This window comes from Nipponia nippon, unplaced genomic scaffold (assembly GCF_047370975.1).
Source record: "Nipponia nippon isolate SJK-2023a ecotype South Korea unplaced genomic scaffold, ASM4737097v1 scaffold_27, whole genome shotgun sequence".
NCBI lineage: Eukaryota > Metazoa > Chordata > Aves > Pelecaniformes > Threskiornithidae > Nipponia > Nipponia nippon.
In genome coordinates, this window is record NW_028262344.1 from 1302683 (window position 1) to 1317632 (window position 14950).

A 14950-nucleotide genomic window follows, 5' to 3' on the forward strand; every position below is an offset into this window, starting at 1 on the left:
CGCGGGACACCGATGCAGCCCCACATGCCCCATTGCAGCCCCACATGCCGCCTTGCAGCCCCCCCACGCACCGCTGCAGCCCCATGTGCCCCATTGCAACCCCGCATGCCCCACTGGAAGCCCACAAGCACCACTGCAACCCCACAAGCCCCCTTGCAGCCCCCCCCACACCATTGCAGCCCCAGGAACCCTGCACAGCGCCGTGGCCCCACAGCGTCACCGCCATGCAGCACGACAATGCCCCAGGGGCCACCACGGCCCCACGCCGCTGCCCCACGCCAGCATCCCACAGGCCCCCGGCCCACGTTTCCCCACGGGCACCGTCCCACCGGCTTCCTCCTGTCCCAGCACCACCAAGCTGGGCTTTGGCTCAGGTTGAGCTGAGCTTTAATGATGGAGAAGAAGCAAACACGACTCCCAGGCACATGGCACGGCCCCGGACTGGCATCTCGGGTCACAGCCGTCACGGTCAGGCCCGGCACCGGCCAGGCTCCCCCCCGGCAATGGATGGAGAGGGAGGGGGAGGTATGGCCACCGGGACGGTGGGCAATAAGGCACTGGGCAGCGGCGAGGAGGGGTCAGATTAAGGCACTGGGGTGGGGGAGACCCCCACGCAGCGGGGATTGGTCCCTGTTAGAAGCAGCCCCATAGGGGCAGGAGGGAGCTGGAGGCACTTCGTCCCCGTGGGGGGACATGGTGGGGACGCCGGGCGGCCGAGGCAGGACATGGGGGAGCCCCCGGCCCCCACGCCGCCCACCGGGCTCCTCTTCTCCACGCTGTGGGTCACACCGGCGCCACGTAATTGCCGGGGAAAGTGCCGAATTTCTGCGTTCTCCTGGACACACCTGGGAGGGAAAGGCAAAGCGATGCGGTGAGGGGGCCGCGGTGGCATCCCGTCCCCGTCCCCGTCCCCATCCCGGCGGCCACGCACCCACAAACCAGCCGTCGTCGCACTGCTGCATGACGTCCACGCGGTCCCCCTCCAGCAGCTCCAGCTCGTCGGCGTTTTGGGGCCGGTACTGGTACAGCGCCCGGTACCTGCGAGACACAACGTGACCAGAGCCCGCGCCACCACGGGTCCCGCCTGGGGACACTGTGCCACGGTGCCACTCCCGGCCTGACTTACGGCGTCCACTGGATTTCGGAGCCGTTGTAGGACGGGGCGGGCTCGGGGCGGGTGCTGGTGGGTGCCCCCAGGGCTGCGTGCTGCAGGGGGAGAGGATGGGTGCAGCGTTACGGGGCAGCACCCACATCCCCGGCGGTGCTGGGGCACGGTGCCGGGGCTGGGGGCTGCGGCGGGGGGGCTCTCACCTGCTCGGGGGTCCAGGCTGGACGCCAAGGCTCCTGGGGATGGGTGGCCGCAGGGTGCGAGGGGCCGGCGGGGGCCGGTGAGGGGCTCGGGGCGCCAGCACGGGGCAGCTTTGGGGAGGGGGGGAAGGCGAAGCCGAGGTGGCGGGGTGAGGATGGGCACCCACCGGCCTCACCGGGGCCCCGTTCTGCTGCCTGGGGGGAGCCAGCGGAAAGTGGGGGGCCCCGGGGACCGGGCGAGCGCTGCAGGGACGGGGATCCGGCCGGGGGCCGGGGGCTGGCGGAGGCGGGCGAGGGTGGGAAGTCCTCGGCGGTGGCTTTCACCCGCGGCTCCTTCAGCACCTGAACGTAGGTGGCAGGGAAGATGCCCTGACGGCTGGTGCCAGAGATGCGCCCCTCGTACCAGTTCTCATCCACCCGCCGCACCAGGCAGATCCGCTCGCCCTGCCGAGGGAACGAGAGGACAGGTTAGCACGGCACGGCATGGCACAGCACGGCATGGCACGGCATGGCACGGCGGTACCTTGCGGAAGGAGAGCTCGACGGGCAGCTCCCCTCGGAAGTTGTAGAGCGCCAGGGCCTCCCCGTACTCCAGCACCTGGATGGTGGGCGCCTTGATGGGTTTGGGCACCTCCGTGGGGGGCAGGATCTGGGGGGGGACACGGGTGACAGTCAACACCAGGCTCTCCATGCCCGGCCACCCCCTCTCCATCCCCCGGGCTCACCTCCACGTAGTTGGAGGGGAAGATGCCCACGCGGCCGTGGTGCTCGCCCTCCAGCCAGTTCCTGTCCACCTCCTTATGGATGTAGACGATGTCCCCCTTCTGCAGCGTCAGCTCCCTGCAAGCGGCAGCGCTCAGGGACACCGCTCGTGCCGGTCCCAGGGGACACCGACCCATCTCCGGCACGGCCACCCCACATCCCGCAGCTCCTCCAGTCCCCACCCACCGCCCGCGGGACCGCGGGGGCACGGCGGGGACCCCCAGCAGCGCCGTCACTTACTTGGGTGACTCGGCTTGGAAGTCAAACTTGAGGCGAGCGGCTTTCATCTGGGGAGGGAGAGAAGCAGTTATGGGGGGATCCTCCATCCCGGTCATCTCCAATCCTGTATGGGACGGGACCATCCTGGCCTCACCTTCTTCTCCTCCTTCCTGATGGCCTCCGTGGGGTCCCCCATGTCGGACAGGCTGGGGAGGGTCCCTGGCCTCAGGGTGTCTGCAAAGAGCGGGGTGTCACCGGCCGGTGAGACCAGGGTGTGTGGGGTGCCCCATGGCACGGCACGGCTCGGGGGGGCTCACCTCTGCTGGGGGCTGCACGGCTCCGATCGCTGGCCAGCCCCAGGCCACCCCGCTCCATGCCGGAGCTGGCGGGTGGGTGGTGGGTGCTGGGGGGGCTCTGCAGCCGGCGGGGTGACAGGGGGCTCCTGCGGGGTGACAGCAGTTCACAGCAGGGCTGAGCCCCACATCCCGCCCTGCTGCCATGCACCCCCCTGCCCTCCCTGCTCCCGACCCTCTGGCCAGGACCCCTGGGTGCCCCGAGACCAGGACGCCAGGGTCCCCCGGCTGCGTCCCCCCGGGGTCTTGTCCTGGAGTCGGCCAGGCGTGACGGGTCCAAAGTTTGCCGGTGGTGCCGGTGGCACGTCCCCGCTGCCGCGGAGCAGGAAGCACGGAGCAGGCGAGCACCGGGGAGGGCCTCCTGGCTAATGGATAACCCCGCTCCCGGGGGCACTTAAAGAGCCCCAATCCCCCCCCCCCGGCCCGGAACGGGGGTCGGACAGGGGGGCAGCCAGCCCCCCAGCCCCTAGGCACACCCCTGGGGGTTAGGGTAGGTCCTACAAGAAGCGGAGCACTTGTTTGTTTGTTTTCCTCCCACTGCCAGGGCAGGGCATGGGGCTGTGGGGTGCCCCGGGGTGTCCCCCCCGTCCCATGGTGTGGTAGCACCCGCCGGCACAGGTGTCCCTTCCCCGTCTTGGTGGCACTGGGGACATGGGGACACGGCGGTGGGAATCCAAGCGCTGTCACCTCCCCTGGGGCTGAGCCCAACGCCGGGACACGGCGTCCCTGCCCGGGCTGGACGGGGGAAAGGGTCAGCCCCGGTTTGGCCCCGTCCCACCCACTGGGCAGCCGGCCCGACGCCGGGGTCCCCCACCCGTGGCGGGGCGTGGTGGGGGCGAGGCGGCCAGCGGTGCCACGGGGGGCTCCGTGGGGGTCCGTGGGGGATGCGGGGGGACCCCCACCCCACCACGGGAGCCGGGACGCTGGAGGGACAATCCCGCCTGCCCCCCGCCACCCCAGCGTGGGGCCCTGTCCTGCCACCGCCCCCCGCCACGAGTGGGCCCTGGGGCAGTAGGATTTGGGGTTCGGGGGTGCGGGGAGCAGCCGGCTTTACTCACCGAGCCGCCGGGGAGGCCGGAGCAGGGGAGCGAGCGGTGGGAGCAGCCGCCGAGCTCTGCTGGAGAGGAACGGGAGGGGGTGGGAGAGAAAAATTAATCATCCAAGAGGCTGAGTCTCCGCGGGAAGCGAGGGAGTCCAGCGCCCGGCTGCGCAGAGCCAATAACCGCCGGACAGACGGCGCGGCAAGACAGGGTCCTAGAGTCCCGCGGCCACGGCCACGGGCACATGCCGCTGGGCGACCGTGCGTGCACCCAGCCGTGCGTGCATCCAGATGCGCACGCAGCCGGCCACGCGTGTACCCGGCCGTGCCCGCATCCAGCTGTGCGCGCATCCCGCCGCGTTCCTGCCCGGCGCGCGCAAGGCCGCGCGCGCAGCTGGATGAGCGCACAGCTGGATGCGGGCACCGTCAGGCCTGTGCATCCCTTCAGTGCCACCCAGCCCCGGGGAGGGCCGAGAGGCAGCAGGGGAGCCCCAGGCTAGTGCGGGCGGGAGCCGGGGTACCTGGCAGGGGTGCCGGTGACTCTCCATGGCCCTCATGTCCTTGTCCAGCTCCTCGCTGAGCTGCTCCAGCTCCTGCTCCAGCAGCACCTATGCAGCCAGGACGGGGCTGCGGTGGGCAAGGCTGGTGCTGCCCGCACCCTGCGTCCCAGCAGCACGGGCACTGGGACCCCCGCTGCCACCCCAGCCCCCCCGCCTGCCATCGGCAGCTTACCTCGATGGGCTGAGCCCGCGCCAGCGGCACCGCTGCCGGGGGCTGGAATGGGCAAGGGACCGGTTAGGTGTGCATCCACCAGCAGCATCCCTCCGTGCCGGGGCTGAGTGGGTGCTGGGGGTGCCAGGGCTGCCTACCTGCTGTGGCTGCTCCAGCACCAAGGATTTCCCTGGTTCGTAGTCAAAAATGCTGCCAGGCTCCGCGGTGGCACCGGTGTCACCCCAGCTGGGCCTGTGGTGAGCCAGGAGGAGCTCAGCCCCAGCAGCCCCCCATTCTGTGGGCACCCCAGGTGGGGACGGGTCCCTGGGCGCCATTTAAATGCCGTCCTGTGCCACACTCACCAGTCCAGCCCGTTGGGCATGCCGGGGGGCTCGGCCAGTGATGGCCCTTTCCTCCGCGGCTCGGGGGGACACGGAGGCACTGTGGTGGGTGAGGGGCTGAGCCTATCCGTGGGGCAGCGATGGGCATCCCAGTCCGGCTCTGTGGGGATGGAGGAGGAGGTGAGCAGGTGCCGTGCCAATGCCGTGCTGTGCCACGGCACCAGAGACTCACCTGGCAGCTTGCGGTGGATCTGCCGGAACATGCTGCGGTACCAGTCACGGGGCCGGTCGACGCTCTGCGGGGACGCAGAAGGGTGGTGAGGGGGTGACGGGGGGGGAGAACCCCAGCCCCGTGCCCCTGACTCACCGAGCGCGAGGCGATGGGCATCCCCGTCTCATCCACCGGCCCGATGCCGTCATACTTCACCCAGCGCCTCTCCCGACGTTTGCTGTCCTTGGTCCAGGTGGCCGACCAGCCCGGCGGCTGGGGGCAGGCAGGGGTGGCCCCGGGGCTGGGCATGGGGCCGGCGGGCGCCGGGGTGCTGGGTGCCTTCGCCTCCTTGGCTGGCCAGGTCTGGTACCACTCGCTCGCTGGGGACAAGGTGGGTGAGGGTGAGCCCTCGCCCTCTGCCGAGCATCACTTGGGGGAGCCCGTGGGGATGTCCCCGGGGATGCTCGGAGCAGGTACCTGAGCTCCTGGGGGCTGCCCAGCTGCGCTCGGCCACGTTGTGGGTTGCCGGGTTGTGGAAGTCGAAATTCAGCGTGTTGGAGCCGCGGTGGCGGATGACGGGCACCTGCGGCACAAGGAGGGGACTGGCACGGGGGCAACGTGGCGGTGGCCAAGGGATGGAGGCGGAGCAGCTCCCCAAATCCCCCCAGGCATGCAGCAGCCCCCGGCCCCACTCACCCGTGTCACCGTGTGCTGCGGGGGCACCCACAGTGGTGGGTGGAAGGGGGGGATGTCCTCCATGCCCAGAGCCTGGCCGGCGTTGGGGGGCAGGAGCCAGCCCGCCATGGCGGTGGGGTGCCGGGACGGCGCCCCGGGGCTGCCCGTGCCCTGCGGGGGAAAGCGGCTGCGCTCACGGCGGGTCCCATCCCTGTCTGCCGGGTGCTCCCCTCCGGCGGCTTTGTCTTACCACGCTTTGCCGGAGGGCTGGGGGCTCCGGTGGATCCCCATCCCATCCCCATCCCCACCTCTGGGGACCGTTCCCTGTTATTCACCGGTGTAGGGGACACCGCGCTGGGGTGACAACCACCGAGGCACCGTCCCCAGCCTGGGGAGCCTCGTAGTGCTGGGGGAAGCGGCTGTGCCCAGCCAGAAACAGCCCTGGCGTGGCTCTGCCGTGTGTTCTCCATGCGGCCTCAACCCCGCCACGGCCGGATCCAGACCACCAGGCCCTTCTCCCTGCCCCAGCTCCCCAGCATGGATGGATCCAGCCCCTCTGGGATCTTTGGGAAGAAAACACCCCAGAGCAGGACAGGGCGATGGCCGAGTCGCCCGCCCATCATCCCGGCATCCCGGTGCGTCATGGTGGGATGTGGCTGGTGTCGGTGCCCTCCCACCCGGGCACGTGGTAGCAGCGGCGTCGGGCAGCGCCGCACCGGGAAAGCTGCCAGGGCCGAGCCTCCCTGGGGCCGAGAAACACGAAAAGGCAGAAGTATTTCCCCACCCTGCAGCGCAAACAGGGAAGGGAGAGGGGAAGGAGGGGAGAGACGGTGGGAATGCGCAGCCGAGCCCGGCACCACCCCGCCGGGAGGACGACGTGCCCGGTGGAGCCGCGGCCGTGACTCACCGCTGCGCCGCGGTGCCAGGGCCGCAGCACGGCGGGGGGCAGCCGGGGGGCCGGGGACCCCCGTAACAGCTCCCGACACCATGGCGGGGAGATGCGGGGCGGCGGCGGCGTGGGATGGCTCCAGGGGCGAGAGCAGCCCCGGGAACCTTTGGGGGACAGCCGCGTCCTTGCTCGTCCCCCTGCATTTCCATCCCCACCAGGGCATGGGCATCACCCATGGGACTTGCAGATGCCGCGGGGGACCCATGCTGAGCCCAGGACGGCACAGACCCCTCCTCGAACAGGGTGGCTGGTGCTGGTGGGGGGCTGCTAGCCCGGCACAGTGCCCTGTGTGCCCCACACAGAGGGCAGAGCGGGCTGGGGACCCCTCGGCTCCTTGCTCCCGACACTGCCGGAGGCTCTGCAGCCTGCAAGGCTGTAATTAAGGGTTGTAACCACCACGGAGAAACTGAGGCCCCAGGAATGACTTGCCCCAGGGCACAAAAAGTGGGGTGCAGACTCCCACCCCCCCAGGGCACCCCAACCACTGCCACTCCATTCCCAGCACAGTGCCCTCCTGCAGCCCCACGGGGCTCAACCCGGTCCCGCTCCCGCAGACCATCCCCCAAAGCCTGTCCCTGGGGAGCAGGTCCCCGGCGGTCACCCCCTCCTCGCCGGCCCCTGAGCCAGCTCTTACCTCCTGGCTGGTGCCGGCCGGGGCTCCCCGGGCAGTGCCGGCCTCGGTGGGGCCGGAGGCTCGGGGAGCCCCGTGGCAAGCGGGACGGAGCTGCAAGCGGCAGGGAAGAAAAATGCACGGCACAAACTTTGCCGGGGGAAGGAGAGCAGAGGCCTCAGCGTGTCACAGGGGGCTGGCGACGAGAGACCCCCGACAGCATCCCCCGGCTGGGTCAGCAGCCGCCGTCCTCCCCGGCGATGGGTACCCGCATGCCCCGGCCCCCCTGGGGTGCGCTCGCCCCCCCAGCGCTCCCCGCTCTGGAGCGGGGCCGGCCCATTCAGAGTTTCCAGTGACATTTCCAGGGACGGGATCCAGGGAGAGGAGCCAAGAGGCTGAACTCATCCCACGCCCTGCGCACGCGTTCCCGTGCACTCGGCCCCCGCTTACAAAATGGGGCGAGTCCGGTGCCGCCGGCCCCCCGCCGGCAGCTGCCCCCCACCGGGATGGAGCCGGGGGCTCAGACGGGCTTTTTGGGAGAGGATGGGGAGGGAAGCGCCCAGCGGAGGTCAGGAACTGAGTGGGGAGCGGGGCTCCGTGCTCCCATGGCCCCCCAAGCCCCGTCACGGGGGGCACGGTGAAAGCCACCTGCTTTCCCATGGGCGACCCCCATCCCCTCCATCCCCCAGGGCCCTGGGCACTGGGGACCCCCGTTTAACACCTCCATGCCCTGCTCTGCGGGTGCCCCGTAGCCCACCTCATCCCCTCCGGCAGCGCCCGCGTCCCAGCCTCCGCCGCGCTCGCCCGCTGGCCGCTTCCTGCTCGCCGCTCCCTGAAACTGCTGACAGCCCCGAAACCGGGCAGCCCTGGCCCTTCCGCTGTCCCACGCGCTCCCTCGTGAGCTCAGGCCTCTGCCTCCGCGGGAGGACGGTGGCTTTGATGCCAGCCAGCCCTCGGTCCCCACTGAGCCACCCGTCCCCTGCCAGAAGCTGCTGCTGGGGATGAAGAGGCTGATGGGGCCGATGGCACGAGCCCTGCCGGGCTGCGATGCTGCACCCAGGGGACAAAGGGGACAGGAGCGGGTGCGCTCCCCGCTGTCACAGCCACGAGGACGCAGCTCCCGTCCGACAGCCGCGGGGACGGGGCGGCTGCACCGTGCACCGGTGCAAGCCGGGGACACCGCAGGGAGGAAGCAAGTTGGGGACAGGAGCCGGTTCTGCCAGGGAAACTTGGGGGGACGAGGACAGAGAGGGCAGCGGGGCCGGGGGCACAGCCGAGGGTTAAACCGCGCGAGGAGAGCCCAGACGCCATCCCCTGCTCGCCAAGGGGGTGACGGTCCCCTCCAGCCCACCGAGGTCACAGCGCCCGCTGGCAATGCCCTCCCGTGGGCGGCGGGGTCCCGGCCACCCCACGCCGCTGCAGCCCTTCCCGGGGGTCCGGCTGCCCCCCGGCAGCAACCGGGACTCACCTCGGCAGCCCCATGCGCCGTCCGGGGCGAGCAGCCTGCGGGGCCGGCCCTGCTTCCCTCCGCGCGGCTCCCAGCGCCAGCCTCCGCTCGCAGATAAATATTTAACGCGCGGCCTGGGACAGGATTAACAAAGGGCGAGTGTTTCCTGTTTGCTCAGCGCGGCGATGCCAGCCGGGAATGCGCGGCCAGGCCGGCGATGCTCTCTCGGTCCGGGCTGTGGTGGGCGGCTGCCGGAGCCCCTCGCTGCCGCACCCTGCCCACGCCGAGGGAGCCCGGGGAGCGACGCTGGGTGCGAGGCAGGTTGTTGGTTTGGTGGGAACACCCAGGAAAAGGGTGGGAGAGCCGGAGCATCCCTTCCGGCAGCTGGGGACGGCTGTCACACCGCGGCGACACCGGGCCTGGGGAGCCGGCAAACAGATTGCACGTGGTGAGCTAAGCTCGACGGGGAGATGCTGACCCCAGCAGCTCTGGCAGCGGGCAGAAATGATGCAGGGGAAGAAGCCAGATGTGGCAGCCACAGCTGGGGGCCAGGTCACCCCGGCTCCCCAGCCAGGGAGGGAGCAGGGGGTGCCGGAGCCGGGAGGGCTGGAGGAGCCGTCTGTAGGATGGGGATCCCCGGGCAGGAGCCGGGGGAACCGGGCCGGCTGCGGAGCCCTGACCCAGCAGGATGGAGCCTGGCCAGCACAAAGACCAGGGCTGCTCACCAAAGCCCCGCAAGCCCGCGGCACGGAGGGAGCACCCCGAAAGAGGGACGAGGAAGGAGCCGGGGGGTGAAATGAGCTGGCAACTACCCTCCTCTTCCTCCTGGCACCGAGGCAGGCAGCGGGAGGAGGGTTATTTACCCAGCCAGCGGCTGGAAGGATGGAGGGGTGAGGAGAGGGAGCAGAGAGCTCTCCAACAAAAGCGCCCGGGAGCGACCTTCGCAAGTGCCGACGTGCCGGGGAGGTTGGGAGACGCCGGGGAGGTTGGGAGACGCCGTCTCGGCGCTGCCCCGGTCCCGGCGAGGGGCCCTGAGCGAGGCAGCGGCCGTAAAACAGACCCTAAAACCTTCCTCCCTTCCCGAAAGCCAGGCAGCGCCCGTGGGGCTCCTTGCCGTGCCCTCTGCCCCGGGAGCCAGGCACCCCAAAATAAACCACAGCGGAGCCGACTGACTGTGTCAATTTTTAACTTTTTTTTTTTTTTTTTTCTCTCCTTAAAGATGACTTCCAATTTACATTAAGACAGTTCTAACAAATTCATTCCTTGTTCACAAAAAAAAAAAAAGGAAATTATATTAAATAATTTCTGCCAATAAATAACATTTTCACCATTTTTTTTTTCTCCTTTAAACATAACTAAAAAAAAAAAAAGCAAGGAAAAAAAAAAATAAAGGAGGCAGTCTCCAGGCAACGGGCGTATGATCCTTCAGCATCGAGAACCCTAAAATCACCATCACCGCACCCCGCGCGTGTCCCGTGGGGCTTCAGGTCCTCCCTGACAGAGGCCGGCGGGCCTCCGCGCATCCCTGCCACCGCACCCAGCCCTAGCGGCAGGCTCCCGGGCTGGCACGGGCAGCAAGAGGTTCTCCCGACGCCAAAAAAAGAAAATAAAAAGCTTGAACTCAACCCACCACCCGACCCATTGCTGACTCCCCTCCTTGTTACATGCACCTTGCTATAACATGCAAAAAAAAAAAAAAAAACAACCCAGGCTGCGAGGCCAGCCTGCGGAGGCGGCGGCTGGGCTTTCCCCGGGGCCGGTCGTGCTCCTTGGCTTGTATTCCCGGAGTCCCGTTTGCCAAGCTCCGGGTGGCAGCCGGGGAGGGAAAGGGACGGCGGGAGCTCTGAGATGAGGGGTCTGGAGACGTGCATAGCTCCGAGGCGCTGGCTTTGCGGGGACGGGGTGGGGGGGAATCGGCGTATTTTGGGCATTTTTTTGTTTTGCCGTGGTAGGGATCGGGGCAGGACGCTCTGCCGGGACGAGCGAGGGACCTCGCTAGCCGAGGTCTTCATCACCCTCTTCCCCAAAAGCTGGCAAAGAGGGGATGGGGTTTCCCAGCTTGGCACTGGGGCAGGGATGCCAGCACGGAGAGGGTTACACAGCCGAGTGGTAGTCAGTCGGGGGGGTAATTAGCACCCACGCACCCCATCGCTCCCCTCAGGAACCGCTATCAAGGGAAGGGGGGACCGGCCCCAACGGGAGCCCGTGCTTCGCCTGGCAGTATGGCATCCATATGTGCCGGCTGCCATTCCAGCCAGCGACCGCCTTCCCCGACAGGCACCAGCCCGTCCCAGGCTGGGATGCTGCGAAGCTGCGGCCCCACCAGCCGCAGGGAGGGGTTTTTTTGGCAACACCCAGCTCCAGGGATGGGGATCACAGCTCCTCACAACGCCGTCAGCCCCCGCCGGCGCTTTGCAAGGGCAGCAAACCACGAAGCACAAGCGCCCAAAAGGGGTTTCGGGAGGGGAGCTGGCGATGCCGGAGCACGAGAAGGTTGGGGGGACAAACCACGAAGCGACGGTCCCTGCCGAACCCCCACGCCCCAGGGGCTGCCGGGCTCGGGGTCGGAGCATCCCCCTGCAGCACCCATCCCAAAGCTCCCGACTAAAACTGCTGCTTGGGTGAGATCCCAGCCTGGGTCAGAACAACACGCCCGAACATGCACGGGCAGCACCTTTGCACGGTTTGCGCTCTCAGAGGAAGATACCACACATCGGCTCACTGCGTTTCGGAAAGGATGCCGTTAAAAAACAGAAGAAATACTCACAGACAAAGGCAATTGGCCCCACGCCTCATATGGGGTTAGAGAAGCTTGCTCAAAACATCTCGCACTTTTTGCAAAGCGGTGGGCGTGTAAAAAAGGGAAAAAAAAAAAAGGGGGGGGGGGAAAGAAAAAGTGGAGGCATGCAACTCAGAAGTCTCTTGTGAAAACCCAGCGGTCTGCTCACGGATACTGTTTCCTAAATAGCTGGCATGAAATTAAGTGACGTATGATTATAAGACAATTTGAAAGCTTCCTGCAAAGTTGCTGTTTTCCTCTGTCGCTGGAATCGCAGCTTAGGGCCGGAGCACAAAGGGAAGACAGCAAGATCCAGAGAAGGGGTTGGCAAATATCCCTTACTGGAGGCTAAGCCCGCTCACCTGCTGCCCTGGCTTGGAGCAAGCCTAACAGACAGTTCGGTTGGAAAAGAAGCGAAAGCTGGCACGGGATTTGCTTCTGGAAGCTGCTGCTTGGACTCCGCGCAATCCCGGGCAGGAGAGGACGCGACCAAACGGGAATCTCGCAAAATCCTTTTTCAACACTCGCTTCAGGTCAAATTTTAAGTGAAAGAACGAGGCTCTGCTTAAGATCCAAGCTTCGAAACCCTCGACGCTGCAAAGAGGGCGGCCTCCAGAAACCCTCCTTTTACCAGGAGATCCCTCTCCAGCACTGCACCAACACCCTTCCAAAATTCCTGCCAGATCCACTCGGTTCTTCTACCTGCCAACCTACCGTAAAACCATCCTCCCTCCCCTGCAGCCGAGGGAGGGACGCGCTTCCCAAACCAGGAGCTTTTTAGCAAAGCCACCTCGCCACTGGCCGTCAGCCACCAAAGCCACGTCTCTACAAAAACGAGCAGCACCGTCACTCATCCTTCCCCAAAATCTTTATCACAAGCCGGCAAAGCCCCTCCAGCTGCCGGGAAAGGCCGATGTGCCCGTGGCTCCTTTGGAGTCGGAGGAATAGCCGCTGGCTAAGAAGGTAACCAGCGGCGGGGTACGCCCAAATAGGTGAAAGACCCCCCCCAAAGACGCATGCTGGATGACTGGGAGGTGATGCTGGCTTCGGGGAGACCACCTCGTACGCCCACCACTCAAATACTGACCAGCGAGGGCCGATTCGAGAGCTGGGCGCAGGGGAGCGGGCCACGGGCTCTGCAGTATGTGAGGGTGGTAGCGCGGGGGGGTCTTTCCGTCCATACGTTATAAATCACCCACTTTTTCCTTTAAAATTCAGGCTGTGCAGATTTCCCAAAGCCCTCCTGATCACTAGAGACTGGAGGTAATTCCTCTGCTCCAAACCAGAGGGATTCCCAGAGGGATTTCTGCGGCACGGACAGCCCCGGCTGACAAACTCCGGCGTACAGCTGGCTGCGCCGAGTCCGAACGGCCAAAGCTTCGGGAAGAGCTGCAACAAGGGGCAGGCCTTCTCCCACCCGCCTTCCCGTTCCGATTAAGAGGTTACTTTTTTTGCTTGGGGCTCCGTTGGAATAAAACTGAATTACTGAAGGAAAAGGTGCTGTGATTGATATAACACACTGGAGTCCTTTAGAGCTAATCCGGAATATTTGGATGTCACCTTGGAAGAGGGACGGATCCCAGCCAGCTGCACCACGCAATGTGCCTTCCACAGAATCGCTTGCTAAAGCAGCAGATGCAGGTAGGCAAGAAGTCGAAGAAAACAACAGCAAACTCTGGGAAGAAGAGAGTTGTGAAAAGAAAAACCAAACCAACCCTATTTTCAACGGAAGGACCTGCTTGTGAAAGCACAGGCTAACTTAGAATTGTACCAAAGTCAACGACCCAAGTTGCCTGGGACTGTTTTTGTTTCTTTTAATCCCCCCACAGAGGTTTGCCTCTCGTGGAGGAGAGGTCAGCTGTACAGCACAACACTTCATATATGCACTAGCAGTTAGATTGGTTTCTAAATTAAAAAAAGATGGACTTTTTATATATTGAACATAAATAAAAAAATTACAAAATGGTCACCTTTCTTACAGAATGGATGCAAACTGGATTATGAACGTGCCTCCAGGTGAAGTTGGTTTCTCCCCTGCCCCCACCCCACCCCAATAATAAATAAATAAAATTCATTAAGTTTTGGATCCTTTAGTGGTGCAGATTGGGCGCTCGGACCGTTACTGGGCTTTCTTCCCTGTGCCATTCTTGTCCGCAGAGTTTGTTGAGGTTACCAAGTTCACCGGCCCGTCTGAGTGCATTGAATCTTTGCGTGGCGGCATGCGTTCGTTAATGCGATCCAGACCTCTGGCTTCTTCGAAGCTGCGGATCTTGTGCTGCGGTGAAAATCCACGAATGGCTGCGGAGAGAAGGGCCGAGACAGAAGAGTTAGTCGGAGCCGCAGATCCCTGGAGAGCAGCCCTTTAGCCCACCCTAGACATGTACAGGACAGGGTCGGGGCGACAGAAAGCACGTGTCTGGCTACGGGAACCACGAGATGGGTCCGGAGGTGATTTTTCGGCATCGCCAGCTCCTGTGGGTACCACAGCGCAGCTGGGAAGTTGAAGTCTTTGCTAGGTCACAGCAGCAAAGTCTAGGATCCAGACTGCAGCGACTTGCTCTGCTCCCTAATGGTTCCTCTTTTAATACAGTTTAGTAGGAGGAACTTGAAGACCAGACAAGTGCTCAGCGTCCCCGAACAGTGAAATCTCAGGAAACTTTCAAAGCTGAAAAACAGGATACTAAAAAAAAAAAAAAAAACAAAACAAAAAACAAACCAAAACAAAAAAAGGCAAAACCAAACCAACACCACAAAGACACCAACACAAGGCTTTAACTCCAACACAAACCACACACTGCAACACCAGGAGAGGGAACAGCTAGTCCTGGGATCACAAACGCAACGCTTCTTGCATGACCAGGAGACACACAGGCAGTCTCACGAGCGATGAAATCCCACCAAGGGCAAACGTTATCTCTGTTTCAACACTACGAGGCCGAGTACGTCATCCTTGCGGTGATGATACGGACCAAATGTTTAACTTCTTTGTATGACAGATAATTTAAGAAAAATGGTTTTGTGCCAAATCTTTTTACGAGGACTTGGTCGGTTTACAAACAAACTTCCCTCGGTAATCAAAAAGTTCTCTACGCAGAGGTACGGCCCCATTCATCAGTAGTTGAAGGGAGCTATCGAGGAGAAAACCTCCCCAAGACAGTAACCTCATGAATCTGTTGTTTCTACACAAACTACAGGGAGAAAACTGCTTCTCCACACTGGGAGCACCTTATCCCACCCGTGGGGAAGGCAAGGATTACATCGGAGCTGCGCAATCCGCTATTTCCTAGAAGATTTTGACCAAGCGTGCCGGCAGCCTTCACCGGATTGAGTTACCCAGGGGATGAACTCAGCCACGAGGCATCTGAGATCAGATTGCAGGACCCCAACACCGAGGTCTTGAGACACCAGAGCACAAACGGCTCCGGAGACAGGGAATAAAGGTATTGCACTAAGCGACAGCCTCATTAAGGCTAAAATAGACTTGACCCAGCCCGCTGTGTATTTTTTGCCTCCCAGCAGGGGCCCATCCTCTCCCACTTCTGGTGA

The 14950-nt window shown here is 64.4% G+C and overlaps 2 protein-coding genes across 15 annotated transcripts in view; both read right to left on the reverse strand.

Moving 5' to 3' along the window:
- Positions 1–640: 640 nt before the first annotated feature.
- On the reverse strand, positions 641–8014 carry SORBS3 (sorbin and SH3 domain containing 3). Of its 3 annotated transcripts, none has more exons than XM_087763113.1 (19): positions 7936–8014; positions 5641–5790; positions 5422–5527; positions 5101–5324; positions 4966–5029; positions 4755–4893; positions 4551–4644; positions 4414–4455; positions 4203–4289; positions 3701–3756; positions 2607–2731; positions 2444–2523; positions 2311–2357; positions 2034–2148; positions 1832–1957; positions 1312–1752; positions 1127–1206; positions 932–1038; positions 641–845 (listed from the first exon to the last, which is right to left on the reverse strand). In XM_087763113.1, the coding sequence occupies exons 2-19, from the start codon at positions 5746–5748 to the stop codon at positions 784–786; spliced, it is 2103 nt and encodes a 700-aa protein (XP_087619239.1). In that variant the 5' UTR covers positions 5749–5790; positions 7936–8014; the 3' UTR covers positions 641–783. The 3 variants fall into 3 exon arrangements, with proteins under 3 accessions (XP_087619239.1, XP_087619238.1, XP_087619240.1); XM_087763112.1 differs by having other exon boundaries at positions 3701–3759; XM_087763114.1 differs by lacking the exon at positions 4203–4289 and having other exon boundaries at positions 3701–3759.
- Positions 8015–13201: 5187 nt separating this feature from the next.
- Positions 13202–14950, reverse strand: part of PPP3CC (protein phosphatase 3 catalytic subunit gamma) — a 34949-nt gene continuing 33200 nt past the window's right edge. For 8 of the 12 annotated variants that reach the window (XM_087762872.1, XM_087762870.1, XM_087762866.1 and 5 more), the window contains one exon: positions 13202–13702. In XM_087762872.1, the coding sequence (XP_087618998.1) occupies positions 13524–13702 (179 nt within the window). In that variant the 3' untranslated portion in view covers positions 13202–13523. Of the gene's footprint in view, positions 13703–13881; positions 14070–14950 lie in introns of those variants that run through there. The other 4 variants (XR_015705934.1, XR_015705932.1, XR_015705933.1 and 1 more) reach the window with 3 other exon arrangements.